At 56.7% G+C, this 22,012-nt stretch overlaps 1 protein-coding gene across 2 annotated transcripts in view; it reads left to right on the forward strand.

Moving 5' to 3' along the window:
• UBE2G2 (ubiquitin conjugating enzyme E2 G2) overlaps nt 1–12,289 on the forward strand; it is a 29,051-nt gene extending 16,762 nt beyond the window's left edge. For both annotated transcript variants that reach the window (XM_061192817.1, XM_061192819.1), the window contains 3 exons: nt 6,140–6,258; nt 8,918–9,058; nt 10,414–12,289. In XM_061192817.1, coding sequence (XP_061048800.1) covers nt 6,140–6,258; nt 8,918–9,058; nt 10,414–10,526 — 373 coding nt within the window. In that variant the 3' untranslated portion in view covers nt 10,527–12,289. The remainder of the gene's footprint in view (nt 1–6,139; nt 6,259–8,917; nt 9,059–10,413) is intronic.
• The last annotated feature ends 9,723 nt before the right edge of the window (nt 12,290–22,012 follow it).

Below are 22,012 nucleotides of genomic sequence, written 5' to 3' on the forward strand. Positions count from 1 at the left end.
TACAGAGCCTCGACACCTTTTTAGACCAGTGGCTTCACTTCCACCTCTTCCAGCTGCAGGGTCTCCGGCCTGTGCAACCTCGTTGGCCCTTGGCTGCGGCGTGGCAGCTGTGGAGGGTCGACGCGAGCTTCTGCAGGACAGGAAGAGCCCTGCCGTGCAGGACGGCGGTTTATCCTCCGTGGCTGGAAGAGGCGTGAAGCCCTTGGCGTCTTGCTGCCCCGTTTCTGCCCTGCCCCAGGTTTCTTCAAGCAGCCGCATGGTGACCTCCCTGCCTGGTCTGTGGCCGAGCCGCTGTCCCGTCTCCAGATCAGGGCCCCGAGGCTGTGGTGAGATGAGAAGGCCCTTCCCTTCCCCAGCAGTTGGGAGCCCTTGGCTGACCCCATCCCCGCATCTCCGCTGGCGCACTTGGGTCCCAGCTGGTTCACACCTGCGGCGGGGAGGATTCCCCCGGCTGCGGCTCCTCCTAGGCTGTGCTTGGCTCATGCTGGGTGCCCAGGCCACGGTCATGGCACTGCCCTCCGCAACAGCCTTTCTTCTTTACAGAAGCCTGGCTCCTGTCAGGATTGTGCCTGCTCAGATAAACCTGAGATACTACAATAGATGTTTATAATTTGCACTGTATGTTCTCTGACCCAGCGGTTCCCACCCTGGGAATGTCTTCATCAGACATTCTGTTAGGAAAACCTCTGTGTGAGGAAGTTTATTACAACATTCACTGCAGTCATAAAAGAAAGTGGAAACATCATTGTTCAGTATAAGTTACGGACATCCAATCAGCAGGATGCCGGCAACACTGCCATGGTTCAGGCAGACGCTGGACGACGGGTCTAGACCAGTGTTGTCACCAGGTGTGGCCTCGCCCCCAGGGACTTTGGGCAGTGTCTGGAGACATTGTGGCTGTCACACCGGGTAGCAGGGGGAGATCTCTACTGGCCCCGGGTGGGAGAGCGCTGAGCGCCCAGCCGTGCCCAGGACGCCCGAGGTGGCAGTGGTGCTGAGGCTGATCTCTCAGCCTGGTGTGGCCGGGTGCATTCAATAGCTTTATTGAGATAGAAGTTACATGCAGAGTTTCACCTGTATTAAGTGCACAAGTCAATGATTTTTAGTAAATTAAATTTATAGAGTTGTGCAGTCATCACACTTCACTTTTAGAGCATTTCCAAACACGTGCTCATGCCCTTGTGCACTCAGTCCCCCTCAGCCACGGGCACCCTCTGATCTGCTCTCTGACTCTGTCGATTTGCCTTTTCTGGACTTCTGCTGCAAGTGGAATCACACGATACAGCATCTTCGGTGTCCGGCTCCTTTTTCTGGGCGTGGTGTCTTCGAGGTTCCCGGCGCAGCCTGTGGGAGCGGCTCCTTCCCGTCACCACCGAGCTGTGTCCACCGTGAATGGACCCGCTCACCTGTCGACAGGCATTTGGCTGCTTCCCTCTTCGGCTGTTGTGACGGTGCAGCTGCGAACACGGGGCCTAAGTCTGCGCGGACGGGTTTCCCCCTCCCTCGGCTGGATGCGCAGGAGTGGGCCTCCCGGCGTGTCGTGTCACCATTTTACACTCCCACCCGCAGTGCTGAGTTCTCGGCTCTCCACTTCCTCACCCTCTTGGTGGTGTCTGATGCCAGCTGTCCTGTTGGGTGTGAGGTGGGTCTCCTTGTGGGTTTGGACTGCATTGCCCTAATAACCGATGCTGTTGAGCATCTTTTCATGGGCTGATGAGCCACTCACCTATCTTTTTTGGTGAACTTAAGAACTTTTGCCCATTTTTTAATTGGGCTGTCTTCTTATTTAGTCCTAAGAGTTCTTTATATATTCTGGATACAGAGTCCTTTATCAGATGTATCAATGTGATTTTCAGATATTTTCTCCCATTCTGCAGCTTTCCTTTTCCTTTTCATTTTTCTTTTCTTTTCTTTTTTATGTTTTAGGCCGAGCTGTGCGGAATGCGGGATCTTAGTTCCCTGACCAGGGATCAAACCCATGCCCCCTGCATTGGGAGCGTGGAGTCTTAACCACTGGACCGCTAGGGAAGGTCCCTCCTTTTCATTTTCTTAATGGGGTCCTCTGAAACGCAAAGGTTTTCATTTCCAATGAAATGCAGTTCAGCAGTTTTTCCTTGTATAGATTATGCTTTTGGTGTCATGTAACCCAAGGTTGAAAAGATTTTCTCCTGTGTTTTCTTCTAGAAGTTTTATATTTATAGCTCTTAAATTTAGGTTTTTGGCCCATTTTGGGTAATTTTGGAGTATAGCATTAGGTAGGAGCCAGCTTCATTTTTTGGCATGTGGCTGTCCAATTGTCTTGCACCATTTGTTGAAAAGAAAATCCTTCCTGCATTGAATCGCCTTGGACCTTTGTCGGAATCAGTTGACCCATAATTATATGGAAGGAAGCCTGTATTTGTTACCACCGTGCTTTCCTGAGATGGAAGGCCCTGTCCTTTTCCTCCCTCACAGTTTAACCAGCGCTGGTTCTCTACATCAGGATCGCTAGGGTGCTTAGCACACAACAAAAGAGGAAAGCGGCTCTTGGGTCCATCCCCAGAGACTCGGCGCTGAGTCAAGGCTGGTGCCAGATGGGTGTAGACACATAGTCCGGCTGAGACCACCAGGCTCCCAAGGAGAGAGGCAGCGAGGGCACTGTCTCTGGGACGACAGCTCCCTGCAGCCCGTCCTGGCTTTCCTGCCGGTGTGAAGGTCCTGTGAGCGGGACCTTCCGGTCAGTTTCTGTGCAGCCTCGCTGCTGGCGGGGTGACCCTCACGCAACAGGCGCTCCTTCAGTGACTTGGGGGCTTAGAGGCACAGCAGGGCACCCCGGAGCTGGAGTCATGGCTTCTAGAGCCCCTGGCCTGGGGGCTGTGCTTGCAACCCACCTGCACTGGGGAGGTGGGGGCTTTGGCAAGAAGCTTTGGCCGAGCTGCGGAGCCAGGGGCGCAGGAAGGAGGTGGCACCCCTGCTCTGACTCCAGGCCCCCTCTCGCCACCACCGGGTGCTCCGTGTGGGTTCTGCAGCGAGAGAGCGAGGGCAGTGACACCCTCGCCTGGGCTGGAGGGTGTTTGTGAAGCAGTGTGCCCTTCTTTTTTATGCTTCAAGTGGTCATGGCTTTGGAGAATAATTGTCCCTTGGTAATCCAGTTCAAGGGTGCGCTAGTGAATGGGTTTACAGTCTCCATTATTTCAAGCCTCGTATGTATGTTTGAGAATTTTGTCTGTGTGCTGTGACAAACTTGCAAAAGAACAGCGCCAAAACAGCTTCTTCCACACCTGCCGCAGCTGGAGTGACGTGCGGGCTGCGGTCCTGGAACATGCCTGGCGGGCAGGTGGCTCACGGACGCCCAGACACACCCAGCTTCCACGGTGGAGTACTCTGGCCTCGCTGCCGCCTTCAGTGTGCAGGCCGTGGGCTGCTTCTGTTACCTCCGTACGGTTTTAGAGGTGAAAGGCAAAGCACGGTGCCTCACTCGACTTTAATGTTGAAAGACTAACCAAGCGTGTCTCCAGTTTTTATTGGCTCTGCAAGTGACCGACCACCAGTGACGGCGCGTGGCTGCAGGTGTTGAGCCAGCGCTGCCCTTTGGGAGGAGTGAGCGTTGCTGGGCCCTGGTTGGGCTTAGAGCGTGGGTGCTCCTCCCAGTGCTGGCTCCCTGGCCGCTCGCTCCCCTGAAGCCGGGAAGTCAGAGGGCACTGTTGCCTTTCCAGAGGGGAGCAAGGGCGTTCTGCTTTGCTCTTAATACTAGTCTCAGAAAATAAATAAAACACTCACCTCAGAGCTCGGAAATAATTTAGGCCGTTGTTTTAATCAATTAAGATAGAAAATAACTTGCAGGCTTTGAAGAGTTTGTATTTGCCTCAGATAAATTTGATTTTGAGGTGAGGCCTTCTTTGGTGAAAGAGGAGTGAGGCTGTCCTGAGTATGACAGGAAAGCTTGTCCAAAAATAACACTAATTATATCTCCCATCTTGGTCCAGGAATTTACTCGATAGCGTTTTCCATGAAGTCAGCGGGCAGGCCCCCGTGCACGTGGGCGCACCTGTGTGCTGGGCCAAGGCACTGGGCATTCTAGAAGAGAAAGAAGCCCCTGTTTCAAACCAGTAGCAAACCAGAGCATTTGAAAATGGCTTGGATATTTCAGATGTGGGAGCACTTTAGGAAATGTTTGATCTTGCTTCGGAAGCTATGGACGACCTAGTGGGTTTTGTTTTTTTTATTTTAAAGAAAGCTCTATTATGAGAAACAAAGACCTGAGCAAATATCAAAGTCTTGAGAAAATACCATTTGGCTCAGTCCAAAAACACTTAACTACCCAGACATTCTTTTCCGTTCTAACTTGGAGGTACCAGGAATACCGAGGCGCTGCGAGCATTGCTGGTGTGGCCGCAGCCCTGATTTACAGGCTCCTGGGTTAGCAGCCTGAGCTGCCCTCTGCTCTCCACTGAGCCACCCGATCCGGGACCTGGCCTGAGTCAGGTGACCCTCGCTGAGGTGACAACACTGCTTCCTGGCACCTTCCCTCGGGAGGCCGTGTGAGGGCCAGCGCAGTGGTGTTTATCCTCTACCGTGAGTTGTAGGCTGGAAGAGGGGCGGGGGGCGCAGGCTCTCCCCTGCCGTCGGCGCTGACCCCCTTCAGAGCGGAGGGCTTGGAGGGCGGCTGTCGGGGAGCCCTGGCCCCCGAGCTCGCCTCTCCGTGCGGCCGTCCTGTTCCTGCTTCCTGCCGGGGCTCTGGGTGCCGCTGTCCAGGGACGCTTATCCCTCCACGACAGAGTAGCTTTCCACTCTTGGTTTCCCCAAAAGTAGCAAGGACACAGTTTTCAGAATCCAGATGTGTGTCTTCAATTGAAAAAAATGTGGCTCCACCAAACACTTGCTGCCTTGTTCTTGTTTTGGCCATTTTACCACCCCCCCCTCCGCACCCCATGATGCAGTCCTGGCCTCCACTGCACTGGTGCCGTCGAAATCCCTGGGCGTTGTCAGCAGGTGGAAGTGAAGCTGCCTGCACAGTTTCTTTGAGAATTTTTTGTCTACTTGAACTGCTGCTGTAGCGCAGGGTCTCGGCCCCTGTGCTGGTTTGGGGCTCGTGTGTTACACGCTTGGGGCCTTGCCCTCTCCGCGCCCAGAAAGAGAACGGGATTCTTCTTCGTTGTTGAACTGACCCGTCTTCCCAGAGTGCTTGTCTGGTGTCGCTGTGTGTAGCTGTCATTCAGCAGCTCTGCCTCCTGATAAAAATGTACAGAGGAAGGGTGGTCTTAGATTTTAAACTGCTGTTGTGCATGTTGTATAAAGGACGTTTGTGAGGGGAGGAGGCGTCCCTCTCTCTGTTACGGTGCGAGCTGGGCTGCTGTCCCCCTCCCTCTCCGGCTGGCCTTCGCGTCTTGTCTGTTGGTCAAGATAGTGTTCATTTACACATATAGAGCTTTAAAATTTGACAGGACTTTGGAAGTGGTTTGGCCCGTTTCTGCCATTTTCCACGTGAGGAGGACGTGAACTTCGGCAGGCAGGCAGGCAGGCACTGGTGCCTGGTGACGGTGAGGACTCAGGTGACCACGTCGTCCCAGGATGTGGCACGAGCCCAAGCCTGCAGGTCAGGGCTTGCGGCTGACGCACGTGCGCGCGAGCATCACAGTGATCTGTGTGTGCTCTGTACCTGTTTCTTGAAGGTTACAAAACCACTTCTCAGGCGCATTTAAAGATTAAAAATAGACTTTGAAGTAACAACTCTTAACCCCTCATTCATTTAGTACAATAGAATCCTGCTCTAACATGTACCATGATTTGTATCTTTATCCTAAAATGTAATTGTACCACATAGAAAAACAGAATCCCTGCGATCTTGCAGTGTCGGCTGCAGTTCTTTTCTCTGATCCCGTCGTTTTCAGCAGGTGTTGCTGCCCCACTCTCAACCTTATTAATGTGAAAACTGTGCCTGTGATCCGGTCTTTGTGATTTAAACCTGATTGGAACAGAACAATGACACATTACTTTCCAACCATAAAAAAATACCAATTCATCGTTATTATAATATTTAGATAATCTTTTCATGCGCATTTGTAAAGCAGTAGATATTTCCTTAACTCGTTTCTAAAGTGTGGTAGACATTGAAAAAAATCTACCTTGAAGTTCTGTCTCTGTATTTTGTATCTTTTAGGGGCCCAGAAGACACCTGTTTTGAGTTTGGGGTTTTTCCTGCCATCCTGAGTTTCCCACTTGATTACCCGTTAAGTCCTCCAAAGATGAGATTTACCTGTGAGATGTTTCATCCCAACAGTAAGTGCTTTTGAAGTAGTTTCGATGGTTCCAGGAGAGGCCTAGAGATTGTGCGCCTGTGGGCATTCATGGTATACTGCTGTTTTGCTCTGTGTTTGGAATTTTCCATAATACAAAGTTTAAAAATTCATTATGGTCAGAAGAGTTGATTGAGGAAGTCAACAAGTTCAAGGTGATTAACCATAAAATGCAACTATGAAGAGGATTGTGGGTAATTAAAAAATAAATGATAAGGGCCTCCCTGGTGGTGCAGTGGTTAGGAATCCGCCTGCCAATGCAGGGGACACGGCTTCGAGCCCTGGTCCAGGGAGATGCCACATGCCGCGGAGCAACTAAGCCCGTGTGCCACAACTACTGAGCCCACGTGCCGCAACTACTGAAGCTCGAGCGCCTGGAGCCCGTGCTCCGCGACAAGAGAAGCCACCGCAATGAGAATCCCACTCACCGCAACGAAGAGTAGCGCCCCCCGCCCCGCTCGCCGCAACTAGAGAAAGCCCGTGCGCAGCAACGAAGACCCAATGCAGCCAAAAATAAATAAATAAATAATAAGATTATATTGAAGATAAATACATTCTTTAGAACGATACCTGTGATGTGGTTTAAAGACAGATACGGCCAATAAACTGATTGAATTATGTGTGTACTAAGAATAGCCTGATAATATTATTTTTGATGTTCAGGTAATCAATGCAAATAGTTTTTAAATTTGGCATTACTGTAGGCGGGTATGTGTTACTCTTACTTTGTAAAAATTATTTTTGAGAAGAGCTATTCAGTAGGTCTACCAATGTCATAAAAATTGGTCGGTCCATAAATACTTTAAAACATAGTCCAACAGATTCACTGAGAGTCGCTGGGATGGGGTGGCGAGCAGACCGTCAGAGGTGGGGGGCTGGACGGTCAGGAGCTCCCAGTCTGAGGGCAGCGATGGACGCTGATGAAGGAATCATACAGGGAGATGTGAAACCACATGGGAGGCCAGGGAGGCACCTGCAGGGGTGGTGGTTGAACCCACCACCTGCAGGAGGAGCTGTAGGAGTTGCCCAGGGGTCTGTTTGGGGTGGGGAGGGGGTCTAGCAGGTGCAGAGGCCCGGTGTGGGGGGGGAGGGGGAGGGGAGGGGGGGGAGGGGCCAAACCGGTTCAGGCCTTTCGGTCAGCATGGTCAGCATTAAGGACTTTGATGTTTATCCGAGGAGCTGTGGAGACCCGCTGAGGGGCTGGGAGTGAGCGTGAGGGGCGGCGTGACCAGCATGGCCTTTGAAGGGTGACTGTGGTGCAGGCTGGAGGTGGAGCGGAGCGCGTGCTGGGTCGCTGCCGTGGCCTGGAGGGGAGACCGCCGGCCTGGCACCAGCGGGAGTTGTTGGCGCTGAAGCGCTGCGGCTGGGCGGGGACTCGGGAGGGTTAGGAAGTGACGCTGCTGTGGTGTGGTGGGGGGGGTGGCAGGGACACAGCTGCTTTTTGATGTTTCTGGGGTCAGCGGTGTCATCGCATGGTGCTGTCACCTTGAGGAAGTGACACTGAAGTTGAGAACTCTGCATCACCTCCTCTCTGTCCGTGGCAGAGAGAACTGTTCAGAGCATTCTGGGCGCCAGGTCCCGTGTGTGTGGACTTCAGATGGACATCCTGGTGTCTGAGACAGATCGCGCGTGGTTTCCTAACCCTTCAGTGAGAGTTTGCGGTGCAGTTTCAAAGCGCAGAAACCACTAGAACAAGGGATGCATGGGGAAAACGAGGGACCAGGTGTAAAAGAAAGGCCGTTTATAACGACTCACATTTCTAAATGGTCATGAAATGCTGAGCTCACGAGTGAGGGTGAATTAAATTTATTTAAAATTGTCTGGTATTCTTATTATTATAACTTAATAGCCTTACAGTTTTACAAGTGATTCCTGGATATCTGAGCATATACTGAATCATCTGAGAATTTCCCCAAGTATGTGTAAAAGAAAGATAACAGATGCTTTTGACCTTTTTGACAGGACCAACCCCAGACTTTGAATTGAAAATTTATTTTTCTTGAATCAGATCTTGAGGGTCTTGTTAGTGATGCTGTTGATGGGAGATGCATTTAGATTCAGGCACAGCTGATTTCCAGAGACGACAGGCGGTCGTTTTTCTGTTAACAGTAAGTTACCAAGAGAAATCTTGGTATCTGTCTTTCTCTGGATATTTACGTAATTCCTGTAGCGTTTTTCCCAGCTATGGCGACGTATATTTTACACAGTCTATTTCAGGGATTTAATGGCAGAACGAGGGATATCTAAGAAACTTTTTATGAAAAGTGTTGTGAAGAGTCCTAATTACATGAGATATTTTGGTGGACTGTCTGGCTGCCAGGTAGCCTTTCATTATCCCCTTTGGATATAATGCTTTTAAAATCCATATGAAGGTGGAGTCACCCCATGATACTAGAACTGTTCAGACCGGCCCAGCACCCTGTCCGTGCGTGGGCGCTGCCCTGGGCGCCCGGCCGGGCCCGCGGGGAGCGCGTGGACGTGAGCATGGCCGTGAACGTGGCGCTGGGGCCGCAGGTTGTGCCGCGTGCAGACGGCTCCGTCTCGGTGTCTGCGCCGCTTGCTGCCTTTCCTCTGTGGGCCTGACCGAGCGCCCTGTCACGGGCCCATTCCCTCGGCTCACCGGCTGTGCTCTGACCCCGCAGTCTACCCTGATGGCAGAGTCTGCATCTCCATCCTACACGCTCCCGGCGACGACCCCATGGGCTACGAGAGCAGCGCCGAGCGGTGGAGCCCCGTGCAGAGCGTGGAGAAGATCCTCCTGTCGGTGGTGAGCATGCTGGCAGGTAACGCCCCCCCCGCCCCCCGCCGGCTCCTGACACGCTGCAGGTTCACGTCCAGAGCGGGGAGACCCGACACTCGGTGCTGCTTCTCTTTCCTCATCAACCCTCGTCTTATAGCTCCCTGTCCGCCGTGAGGAGTCGACATATACTGTTTTCTTTTCTGCTTTTTCATGTAATGTTACTCATACACACTTTTCCAAGCGTAAGCTGCTTTTTATAATTACGGATGTAAAGATGGTCTCGTGCGTATCACATTGTTGGCCATGAGTATCCGTGGGCATTTCATTCATTCAGTGGGCACTACATTGCAGACGCCGTGTCCTGGGGTGTAAAGCTCAGGTGACACTGACCCCAACCTTAAGGCCCCACATTCTCAGGGAACTTTCACAGCCACCAACTATTGCAGGACACTGTGATAAATCCTGAGATCAGGGTACAGGGGCCACTTCCCGAGGTGAGTTTAGAACATGTGGGAGTTAACAAGGTTGGTGGGGGGCGCGGACCCTCTGGGGGCGTCACCAGGACTGGTATGGCTGGAGCCCGGCTGGGGGCGGAGCGCCCTGTGGACCTGCACCTGCCCGGAGCTGACGCTCGCTCGTGGGGCTGTTAGACCACGGATCGCCCTTGCAGCCCATGTGCTTGAAACAGGCGGGGTGGGTCCCAGGCCAAGAGGACGGGGGAGGTTGGGGAGGGGGACCTTGGAGACTCCGGCTCTAAGGCTCAGCGTCCTGGGGGGGGGGGGGGCTCCTGCTCCTGCCCTCACTGCGGGGTGGAGGGGTGCTGACTGTGGGGACAGGACTCCAGAGGGAGCAGGATTCAGGGGAGACAAGAGTTCGGGGTGTTGTGTGAGTGGCCGCCTTGACGGGGGCTCTCCCAGGACTGGCCGTGGAGGTGAGGGACAGGGCGCGTGGGGGGAGGGAGCCGAGAGAGGAACGGCCCGGTGGCCCCGGGGGAAGAGAGCGCCCGTGAAACGGGGGAGCATCGAACGGAGGGAGCTGGTGGCCAAGCGGGAGGCCCGAGGGGGAGGCCCACAGCGGCCGCTTGATCTGCTCGGCTGGTGCCTCCTGAGTGAGGCCGAGCTGGCTTGTGTGGGCCCTTGGGAGGCTCGGGTGGAGGAGCCCTGAGGGTGGGTCTGTCCGCTGCCCTCTCGCCGCTGCTCAGCCCCGCCCCTCAGGAGAAGGCTCTTGTCTCCACAAGAACTGATGTCCTTGCCCGGAGTTCCACATCCCTCGGCGCTTCCGGTTTGTCTCCGGTTACCTCTCTGGGAAGATCAGTGATGTTCTTCCAGGGGGTGGGAGGTCTTGCCGGGTCCTTCTTTCTTGAGCCCCTTTCACGTGGAGGTTCTCCTTCTCTTTCAGAGCCCAACGATGAAAGCGGGGCCAACGTGGATGCCTCCAAAATGTGGCGGGATGACCGGGAACAGTTTTACAAGATCGCCAAGCAGCTCGTGCAGAAGTCGCTGGGGCTCTGAGCCTTGCCCACGTGTGTGCACAGCCGTGTGCCCGCGCCTGCGTGCAGGCGCACCACCGAGCAGACTTGGAGTTCCTCCTCCAAAACGCTTAGTGACAGTGACACTCTGTGCTGGTACCAAAAAAGGCAAGCTTGCAGAACCACAGCATCTATTTCTTTTCTACCTTTCCCACCCCAAACAGCCTTCTCTTCTGCAGTGATGGTTTCTGTAGGACGATGACAGCTGGGTGCAGTTGAGGGACCCACCCCTCGTTCTTGCCGAGGTGGCCCAGGGGGATGATGAGAGCTGTCACCACTACCTCTCCAGCGGACGTGCCTGCGGACCCAGCACTTAGTGCGGAGCGGGGCGGGGCGTACGCGCCGGCCCCCAGAGACTAGAACCAGTGCCGCTCCTTCCGAAGACGCGGGGCCTCGCAGCCCAGGAGGGGGGCGGCGGCCGGCTGTCCCTGGGGGCCCCTCCGGGCTCCCGTGTCCCCCGTGAGGAGGACATGACTTTGTTTCAGTACTTTGCTTTACAAACAGATATTTTTCTTGCAATCTAGTCACATTTTTCATTTGTTGTATGTTACAAATAATCACATTTAGAAATACTTTCAGGAAATAAATACTTTTTTAAAATGTGGACTAATGAAAAATGGGGCACATAGAAAAGAAGTTTCCTGCTGGCCATGAAGACCGGCGTTTTCCCTGCTGGTGTTGATCACACTTTACGCTTGTGTCTCAGTTCCTAGTGCATTTACCAGAGCAGGGGCACGTGAGACCGAGATTTTAGTCAGAGTGTCTTCTGGGTGTGTCGGAGCTTTTCTATTCCACTCTGAAAACTGGAAAGTTCTGAGCGTTTGTACGTGGTAGCTGCAGCAGAAACTTAACTATTGGGACAAAACCGTTCTTGGCAACTTGGGAAGGGACGCTCCCGTTAGCGCAGAGCACGGAGGTGTGCTTCACCCCGGGCCTGACCAGCGCTCGTGTTCTTGGCAACTTGGGAAGGGGCGCTCCCGTTAGCGCAGAGCACGGAGGTGTGCTTCCCCCGGGCCTGACCAGCGCTCGTGGGAGCGTGGCGCACGGGGTCCCCGGGGTCCCCGGGTCGGTGCGGGGCGCTCAGCTGCGGCTCGTGGTTTTGAGGGGGTCTGGATTCCTCCGGCGTGGGCAGCTCAGCCGCGGGGCCAGGGCTCCGTTTCAAGCAATAACAGATCTGTTGCGTGCAGTCAAATATTTGGCCTGTTTCAAACAGGTTAAATTTAAATAGGAGTTTCTATTTTTGAAATAAGGGACAGTCTACAAGACGTACATTTTACTTTACGTTATCCTTTCCCTTTCATAATGTGCCCGCGGGCAGGAGTCTTTTACTGAAACCTTGCTCATTTCTTGGTGTTACGTGGTACTGGCTAAAGGGCTTCTGTGGAAACCAGACTCTCCTTCTCAGAAGGGAACCATTTACAAGTTGAAATTCAGTACGAGGACTTGCATTCGGAAGGGGACGGGGAAAGGAGAGGTACTGTACCTACATAGTATCTGCGGGCATGTTGGATGGGACGTAGCCCTCTCCATAGAGAGGAAAAGGTGAGTGTGGTGGAGTGTGGGCCTGTGGCCACGGGGGCTCAGGAAATCTGGAGAAGGAAGAGAGGCAGTCTCTTTGCAAAAGAAAGTATTTTTATTCATTTGTATTTATTAAATGAAACAAAAGAGAAGGAGTCCCATGGTGTCCTTATTCTGTGACGGAGTTTATTAATTCCTATGGTAAAATAAAGCTATATTTTCCCCCTGTCCCGAGCAGTGTTTTCTCTGCCGTGTTTTAATATAATCGTATGGGAACCCCGTGGCCGGCGGGCAGCGGGGGTGCCCCCCTACGGGTGGCACGGCCGCCAGGACTCCCACTACCACCTCCTTCCGAAGACGTGAGCTTCGGAAAGTTTCGCTCTTTCCTGTTCCTTCCGCCCGCTGGTCTCCCCTGGAACTCCCGGGTGTCCCTGTCGGGGTCTGCAGACGTTTTCACCAGCCTCCACTGACCCTCGGCCTTTCCTTGACCTGTGAGTGTTGGCAGCAGACGGCCGTCGGGCGAGGAGAGACCAGCAGGCGCGGAGGTGGCGCTTCTGTCCTGCTCTCGAGTCTCCAGTCTCGTCACGGCCGCTGACGTGAGTCTGCTTATGTCCCTCAGCCTCCTCTCCCCCAGTGCCCTCTGCGCCGTGTCCGGGCCAGGGGCTTGGCCCGCCCTCCAGCAGCCTTCATTCTGCCTTTTGCCCAGGGGTTTCCAGCATACTTCTTACTATTGAAGATCTCCGACGTGATCGTGAGTTGGGGTCCCCGATACCACCCCCACGTTCAGTGGTTCCGTGGGAGGCTATTACAGCCAAAGGCCCAGGGACTTGAGCACCACAGGGAACGTGGCGTGGGGAGGGGTTGGGGGGCACCAGGCACAGGCCTCCCGAGCACCCCCAGCGGAGCCACACGGGGTGCGCTTGACTCCCCAGCAGGGAGCTCCTGGGGGACCAGCGCCCAGGGTTTTTATCGGGGGCTGGTCACGTGGGTACCCTCTGCCTGGCACCGAAACTCCAGCCCCCCGAGGGAGAGCAGGTGTGCAGCGCACGCCATACTGTGGTGCAGATTGTTTAGGCCAGTGAGGCGCTCCTGTCCCACCACGTGGGACCCCCTCCCCGAGCGCACGTCCCCAGCTGCCTGAGGACGCGTCCCAGGCCAGCTGTGCTCTTTCCCACACAGGTAGCCTGAACTTCTCCCCTTTGGGGATTTTAATTAGATTTAATTGAAAAGGTTGGTTTGCTCTGTTAGGTTTCTTTGTGTTTCATTTTTCATGTGTTGTGTTTGGTGCCCCTTCTCCATGGCATTGGTCTCCTGCAAATGTTCGGATATTTGAGGCAAATGCCCACCCTTGTCTTCCTGTTTGCCAGTCTGGTTCCGGGCACAGAGAGGGGAGTTCCGGGGTTTTGTCTTCTGGGTGTGGGAGCCCCACTGCGTTGTCCTGGGTGTGTTCTGGGGGGAGGGGCGCGTCCCTGCCGGCCCTGTGGCCCCGGATGACTGGAAACACGGAGCCCGCAGGGTCCACTCCACCCTTCCCTCCCATGTGTGGGCTGTGGCTGCTTTCCGTCTGGTTTTCGTACAGGTCAGGTTGCTGATTTTTCAGAGGTTGTGCTGGTGTGATGCATCCGTCCTGTGCATCAGTCAGGGCTCCTGGGTGGGATACAGAGCCCACCCTGGTCACATGGGGAAGGCTCAGGATCGCCTGCTGCCACTCCCCCCGCCCCCCCAAGGCCTGACCGTAGGCCACGTGGCCAGAAGGCTATGCCCCGGCCCTGGAAGTCAGCTCAGAGCACAGCAGGACACTGGACTGGCCTTTGTAGAGGGCACGGAACCACGGTCCAGTCCCTGCAGAGGCAGAAGCGTGCCTTCCCCACCCCTGACCATGTCCCCGAGCCCTGCCCCCGCCGCCCGGGCCCCGCGGCATCTGGCCTGTGTCCTGGGTGTGGCCTCACCCCGGGCCCACCACCTCCCCGCTCGAGCGAAGCCCAGCTCCTGAGGATGCCAGCCCGGCCGGGTCACCAAGGCCGCCCCTCCAGCCTCCCCTCAGCACCATCTGCCTGGGCCCCCAGCCCTGTCACCCTGAGCCTCTCTCCACCAGCACCTGCCCTGCTGGGCGCGGACTCCCCGCAGCTGTCTGCGGCGCCCGCAGCCTCGGGGGAGCAGTGCTCTCTCCCCCGCCTGGCTGCTCCCTTCCTTCCGTCCTAGGGTGGGGCCCCAGAGCCCGCCACTGCCTGCGTCCCCGCGGCCCTCGTCAGCCCGGTGAGCTGGCAGGCCCCCGCCACCCCGGGCTCCTCATCTGAATGCCCGTGGGGCGCGGCGCCCGGGCGGGTTCCGCTGTGGCCCCACGGACGCAGCGTTGCTGGGGCGAGTCGACCTGCCGCCCTTCGGACACAACATGTGGGGCGTCTTCGGCCTCACCCTCTCTGCTGACTACACTTGTCACGTGAAGGACGACGTGTAAAACGCACGGAGCATGGCAGGGAGAGGTCCCCGGGGTGGGGAGTGTCTGCTGTGACACCGAGGGGTGCTCGCGGAGCCAGCAGGGGCGCAGCCGCGCTGTGGAGGCCCTCCCTCGAGTCCCAGGGCGGCTTGGTAGTGTCATCTCCTTTCAGGGGCCCCGACAAGGGTGGACGTGTTCACGGGCCCCAGGCCTGGGCATCCAGCCCTGCAAGGAGCTGAGCTCAGCCTCTGGAGGGGCGCAGGCTGCGGGGGACGGGCCGGTGGGGATGGCGGTGGGCGGTGAGACCGCATCACCTCCGTCCCTCCGCGCAGGTTGCTGCGTTGCGGGCGTGGGCTGCCCTGTCCGAGCGGCTCCCACTGGGCCCTGGCAGCAGCACTGTGAGGGCGCCCGGGCCTGCTGAGTGGCGGCCGCGGACGGGGCCTGTCCCCACCCCACGCGGCTCGGCGGAGCTGTGTGAGCGGCTGGACGTCCCTGTGACTCGTGCTCGCTCCAGGGAACGGTGGCGACACGTCCCTTTCAAGTGGGTGTGAGCGTGTGTGCGCGTGTGGGCTTACCTTCCCGGCAGAGGACCTGACGCTGGAACCGACTCGGTGGAGATGAGACCGAGGATTGTCTTTTGCCGGTGGCTTTTGGAAACCCTGGGTGATGCACTAAACGAGTTGGAACCACAGGAAACACTCGCAGCTTCAGGGCAGAGCAGACTCGGGGATTCTCACCGGGTTCTCCCTCCTGGACTAGTTCCCGCCCGCGAAGCAGCTCCACGGGGCGACGGGTGGCAGGGAGGCCCCACCTGCAGCCTGGGCACCACCTCGCCCAGCCCGGCCCTGCCTGCTCCAGGCCGGTGCCCCCACCCCACGTGTGCCCGCACGGGGCTCCTCCGGGGCAAGAAGCCTCTGGGCCTTGAAGGCTGGGGGAGGGTGAGCGCCGGCGCCCGCACTGGACCCTCGGTATCCAGGGAGGATGAGACCACCGAGGTCCGGCCGTGCGGGGCGGGATGGAGCTCGGCCTTCACGTCTCGCCCCTGCACCCCCTGGGCACCGCCGGGATCCCGGCAGTCTTACAGGGACCCTGAGGCCTGGGCGAGAGACGGAGGGCGTCCTAGCCCTGCTGCGCTGGAGCTGAGGTCACCGGGTTGTGACCGGCCGCCAGCCAGGGACCAGCAACGGGGGAGGGCGGGAGTGAATCCTCCATCTGTCCACTCTCCTCCGGGCCACGGGGACATGCTGGAGCTTCCCTCGGCCAAACCTGGCCCAAGGCCCCCGAGAGCGGGGCCTGAGCCAGGGTAACAGAGGGAGGAGGGGTGGGCCGGGCCCCGGGGCTCAGCGCACCCTGCAGGGGGGGCCCACGGGGGGGCCCACAGGGGGGCCTCGGGGCCGGTCTTCTTTTGGGCTGGGGCCCGTGGGTGGTCGAGGGAGTGGTCACAATGCGTACTTGAGCCAGGGCCCCTGGGGGTCTCTGGTACGCCTCTGGAGAGAACGGAGCCTGCCCTTCAGCGCAGACCTCTGTGTCTCCTCTTACCCCCGTCGGCCGGGGCCACCCCGTTGCATCAGCGCTCCCCGCTGTGGACGTGCAATCAGGGTGGACGAGCACAGCGAGATGCCCGCTGGGTGTCATCACGCTGCTGCCCAGGGCCGAGGGCGCCACGGAGTGGGGCTGCCAGTCGCCGCAGGGAAATAGAAGCTCCCCCCAGATCACTCGCCTTTCAGAGCACACGCTGAGTCCTGCGGCCCCTGTGCTATGAAGCCCGAGGGCTCCCGGTCACCAGAGGACAGGACTGCCCAGGAGAGCCTGCCCCCCGACCCCCTCCCCGTGCTGAGAGGCAGCCCCCGCTCCGGGTAGTTTTCTGGGCGCTGCTCAGACTTCACTTGCTCTGATGATGACTGCCCCGCCCCTGCCGCCCGCCTGCACCCATGAGCACCCTTTTCCTGTTAATCCATAAAGTGAGTTGCGTTTCCAGATTTTTCTATAATTGCACCATCCTGTGTTTGTGGGGTAATCAGCTGTGTTCTTCCTGAAATTGTCTGTTCCACTTGACCGGCAGCGTTTGGCTGAGGGGTTTCTGGCTACACTCACGAGGGAGTGGGTTGGCTTCTCCTCTCTGTGTCTTGGTTTTGGCATCAGAGTCAGACTGACCTCAAGGATAGTTTGGGGAGTCTCTGTTCTTTTTTCTTACTGGATCACCTGTTTCTTGAAAGTTTGGTAGAACTTACCTGTTAAACTATCTGGACTTGCTGGTTTCTTTGGGGAATTTTTTTTTTTTTAAACATTTAAGCCATATATAGCATTATATTTAAAGTGGATTTCTTATAGATAGCATGTATTGGGGTCTTGTTTCTCTGTTTTTATTATTTTTATCCGATGTGACAATCTCTCTTTTAATTAGTATATTTTTGTTTAATAAAGTCATTGAAGTGCTTGGATCTGGTCTACAGCTTTATTTGCTTTCCGTCTTCTCCTCTGGTTGGGGTATTTGTTCCTGTTTTCCTGCCCTCTTTTAGGTTATTTGAATCTTTTTTAGTATTCTGTTTAGTTTGTTAGCTTTTAAAATATATTTATTTGTATTAATCTTCTAACGATTGCTCTAGGGATTACAGTAGACATACCTATTTTGCACAGTCTATGTTAATAATTTACCACTTTAAGTGACACCCAGAACCCATACAGCTGCGCAGGACCCCCCCATTTGTCATCCGTGTCACATGTGCACACGGGGGGGGGGTGTCACCCAGACGATGTTCTGGTTTTTGCTTTCAGGATTTAGTTATTTTAAAGACTTTCAAGGAGACAAATAACGTATTATCCTTATTGAGATGTTCACTCTTTCTGTTTTCTGCACCGGCCTCTGGGGCCTCGTCCCCCTGGTGACATTTTCTGCCTTGAGAATGTCCTCCTCGTTTCTTTCCTCCCAGCCTGTTGGTTTTGCCCCTGTTCCTGGAGATGCTGCACCGCACGTAGGATTCGGATTGGACTCGCCGTCCCCGCTGCCTCTTGGCCTCCACATCCGGCGAGGAACCGTCGTGGCTGGACTTGCCGTCCCTTGAGCACTCCGTCCCTCTGACGGCTTCCAGGCTCCGGCCTCCGTCTCCGGTTCTCTTAATGGGATGAGTCTGGCCCTGGGCCCCTTTGAGTTTGTCCTGTTTGGGTGTCATGGAGCTTTGTGAGTGTGTAAATTTGTGTGTCTGCCAGATTTGAGCAGCTGTCAGCCATCCTTGCGCCGAGGCACTTTGCTGCATCATCTTCTCTCTCACCCTGGACGCCTGGAGGTTACTTTTAAAGTGTGTTTCACATTATTTTTTGGCTTTGACCGACCGTCCTCTGTATGAACCCACACTCTGTTTTGGGGCCTCGCACGGACCTTGATGTCAGGCCCATCCAAAGACCCAAAGCAGCAAGAACCAGAACCCCCGACGCGGCAAGGCCACCGTGCAGGTGTGCCTGGCCCGGGGACCGTGGCGGGTGTGGTCAGCGACTAGTGCACGGAGGGCGCCCAGCATCCGTGGGGCAGCCCGCCCAGGAGGTACGGGCCACGGGAGCAGGGGAGGGTTTCCTGCCACAGTGATGGAGTGGTGAGCGAGGGGGCAGTGCATGGGGCAGCCTGGGGCAGCGGGGGTACCTTGGCTGCCAGAGGTTCTGCGTTGACGGCGGGAGGAGCCAGCCGTGGCCGGTGCTCTGTCTGGCTGTGTGCAGCCCCCCGAGCTCCCCTGCAGGGTTAGCTGGGGGAGCCAGAACATTCCGGAGGGATGGCTGAGCCGGCAGGTGGCCCGGAGCAGGGCTCTGACCAGGGGTGGGGGTCAGGAAGGCTGAAGTCTCAGGGGAGGAGCCAGGCGGGGGGGCCCTGCATCCCACGGTTTCTAGATTGATCTAGAAAGTTCAGTTGTGCTGCTAAATGGAAGAGGGTGGGTGGGACGAGGGGGCCAGGACGGAGGAGCTGGGGTGGGGACCCCACTATGGTGACAGCACCCAGGGGCCCGCTGGTGACCCAGGTCTTGTTGTCCAGGCTTATCGAGGGAGGGGCCTCAGGGCTGGGCAAGCAGACAGTGCCCGGAGCACACACTCACATCTAAGTGCCTGGACACCCCGCAAGGGGCCCTCAGTCCCCTCCCAGAGCAGGGCAGAGGCCTGGCCTCAGCGCCGTCCCCCGCCCCTGGCACTCCCTGCCGCTGGCATCCCGTCCATCAGATAGCGCCCTGTACCCGGCAGCGCTCCACGTTTGTGGACTGGCTTCAAGTATTTTCATGTACCCTTGAGAGGATCATTAAAAAATAATTAACCTAATTTAGCCTGACTGTCATAAAGAAATTAGCCACATGAATCACCTGCGATTTGCCAGCCTGCGCACGCCTGGCTCCAGGTGATTGCGGTCGCCGGGGAGACGGCTGCCCGCCGCCGGGGGAGGGGCCCAAGCCTCATCCGGAGGACCGGGACCCGCCAAAGCCCCTGTCCACTGGCTGCGTCCCTGCTGACCGTAGGTGGCAGACGAGGTCCCCGGTGCATTGGCACATGCCAGGCCGCCTCGGTGGCCGAGACTGGGGCCCCTGCCCGGAGCCCCGTGGGCTTGCCCGGGCACTGGCCGGCCCCTCAGCCCAGCGCTCCAGGGAGGGGCGTCCTCTGACGCAGGAGCCTGCGGGGTCTCCAGATGTGGCCTGGGTGGCCACTCGTGCTGCGGCCAGGTGGCTGCGGGGCTCCGGGACGGCGGGGGGGCGGGCCCGCTCCTCGCTGCCCATCCCGGTCCGGCGGGTCTGCAGGGGCTCTCGGCTGGGGCTCCTCCCCTGCACGCCCCTCCAGGAAGGGAGGGGCTCAGAGCCAGCAGGTGGCGGGGACGGGGGTGTCTGCGCATGGGAAGGACGAAGGGGAGACAATAAACCGTGAAGACAGACACGTGTGTCCCCATCCCGACCAGGAGGTGTCGACGGCAAGGTACGAAAACACAGTTTAGTTGTGGCCGCTTGGGTCTGGGGCCTCTGTTGGTGAGCTGGTGACGTCGGATGTGTAATGAACACAGACACGGTTTATTCCCTCGTTGTTGTGCATTTATCCCATAAAATGTATATTCTTGCCCTCGTTTCAACAGAATCACTAATCACGTCATACTCAAGATTTTCACTAAATTAATATCTATTAACAGTGTTGCTCTAAAATATTCTTAAAAGCTGTGATTATATTCAAAGTGTACAAAACTTGAATACATTTCCATCAAATAAGTAAAGTTAAATAGAAAGATAAAAGACAAAGTACTTTTCAGTGTTTTCAAAAAGTTCTCTTCTGAGGTATTCAAGGTACTTATTAAAAGTGAAAGTGCAAATTATAACGGATGATTTGCAAAATTCAAATATAATTAATGATTATAACATGGAAATCAAAATTATTAAGATTAAGCTTTTGAAAATCTAATTCTTTTGAAAATGCAGCTAAATCTTATTGAAGGTGCTTTAAAGGAACGACTTGCCATCTGAATATTGAGTAGAAGGAGGAACCAGGTGTCCTTCTGGGCCTGCATCTAGAGGATGCTTCATCACGAGAAACGTCTCTGGGTCTCAGCAGCAAGGGCTGCAAATCCGCGAAGCCCCGAGGACGCCGAGACCTATCGCCCATCAGAACGGGAGGAAGCGCCGGGCAGCCAGACTCGCACTGCTCTGTGGCCAGGACTGGACAGGTGAACTCACCTGGTCCTCTCACGCCCGGAGTTTCCTCCCGTCATTCCGGGGCCCAGGCCCAGCTCTGCAGCTGTACTAGCCACAGGCCAGCCCTTCCCGGGATGAGGGCCTGAGCTGCACTGGGCAGTGCTGGGTCTCTCGCGGGTGTCCCCTCCCCGTCTTCAGTGAGTGTGACCTGCAGGTGCCTGACAGGTGGGCCAGGACCACCCCCGCCACCTACCCTTCTGGGATGCGGTCACCTCGCTCACAGCCCACTGGCCAGAAGCAGTCACCCACAGGGCTCGGGACAAGGATGGGGCCTCCCGGGCCTGGAAGGATTGGGGGGTGGCCGGTCTTGGATCAGGACTCTCCTCTCACCCCCTCCCTCCCCTGGAGCCTCTCCCTGCACTTGACCGTGGGCTCACCTGGGGCTTGTGATGTCTGCTGGGGAGGAGTGGACCAGCCAGGATTTCGCTCAGCTGTATGCATATTTTTGAACTCTGTTTCCTTTGAAATTTTGTAAATGCACATGAGTAAGTGTGACTGCCCTGACTCCTGTCCCAGCATTCCGTGCCTGCCGCTCCTCTAGGACAGGGTCCCTGGCTCTGCTGCGTTGAGGGCCACCTTCCTAGACTCCCTGCGTTCGGGACTGTGGTCACCCAGAGAGTGTAGCCCTTTGCGGGGTGTGGCCCCTCTTCTCAGGAGCCCTGCCTTCCAACGTGAGGGCTCAGCCAGGCTGGGCAGCCGACGCCCAGGTTCCCAGGTCCAGCCGAGCCCGGGTTCCCAGGTCCGGGTGCCTTCCTGGTCCCTTCCTCCCCCCCACCCCCCCCGCGGGCTCCTGCTGTCACTCGGCCCTGAATGCACTGGGGGGTGTTTTTCGTACCCCCACCACTGTCTGCCCCAGCACCCCACCCTTCCGTCTAGTCGCTTGTCTGTCTCTATGGAGACACATGGGGAAGGCATGGCACTGCCAAGTGAAACGCACGGGCGGCCGTTTGAACAACGGATGTTCACTTCTCGTGGGTTGGTGCCCGGAGGCCGAGGCCAGGTGCCTGCACGGTCGGGTCTGGTGAGAAGCCTCTTCCTGGCCTGCAGCCTCCTTGCCGTGTCCTCTCAGGGCAGGAGCGGAAGCTCTGGTCTCCCCCTCTTCTCTCAAGGACACGAATCCCGCTGGGGCCCCACCCTCATGACCTCGGTTGACCTAGCTACATCCCGAAGCTCCCACCTCCAAACACCATCACACTGGGGCTTCAGTGTGTGAATCTGGGGGACATGACGGCCTCCTGCCCTGTGCAGAGAGCTGGGCCTGGCTTGGATTCCCTGCCCCGTAAGTGTTCATGGAACGAGCGGTCCCCTTTCCCAGCACTGGCCTGGTGCCTCCTTGATGGCGTGAATGTCCCAGCTTTGGGAGCCTCCCGCACCAGGGGGCCCCAGGGAGGGGCGTCCTTCTCTGCGGCTCCTCCTCTGTTTCCCTTGGCCCAGCTTCAAGTCCAGAACCTCTGTCCTCAAGGCAGAGCCACGTCTGCTGCTGTAGGGCCTCCCGCGTCCCATTCCCCGAGTCTGGTGAGAAGCCTCTTCCTGGCCTGCAGCCTCCACAGCCGCCCTACTGGCTGTGACGTAGTGATTGAAACTCACCCCAGGAGGGCTCGTCCTGAGGTCAGACAGTGGAGTCCCCATGGAGGGCCTCGCAGAGCAGCCCAGGGGTGGCTGAGAACTTAGCTCGGGAGCAGCCAGACCTGGGTTTGAGTCTGGATCCTTCTCGCTGGAGCTAGAGCCTGGCGCTCAGGGGCTCGACGTAAACAGGACCCGTGTCTGTTGTTATTGTCATTTGTCACCGCCGTCGCCCACTATGGCTCAGGG

The sequence above is a fragment of the Eubalaena glacialis genome, chromosome 6 (assembly GCF_028564815.1).
Source record: "Eubalaena glacialis isolate mEubGla1 chromosome 6, mEubGla1.1.hap2.+ XY, whole genome shotgun sequence".
NCBI classification, from domain to species: domain Eukaryota; kingdom Metazoa; phylum Chordata; class Mammalia; order Artiodactyla; family Balaenidae; genus Eubalaena; species Eubalaena glacialis.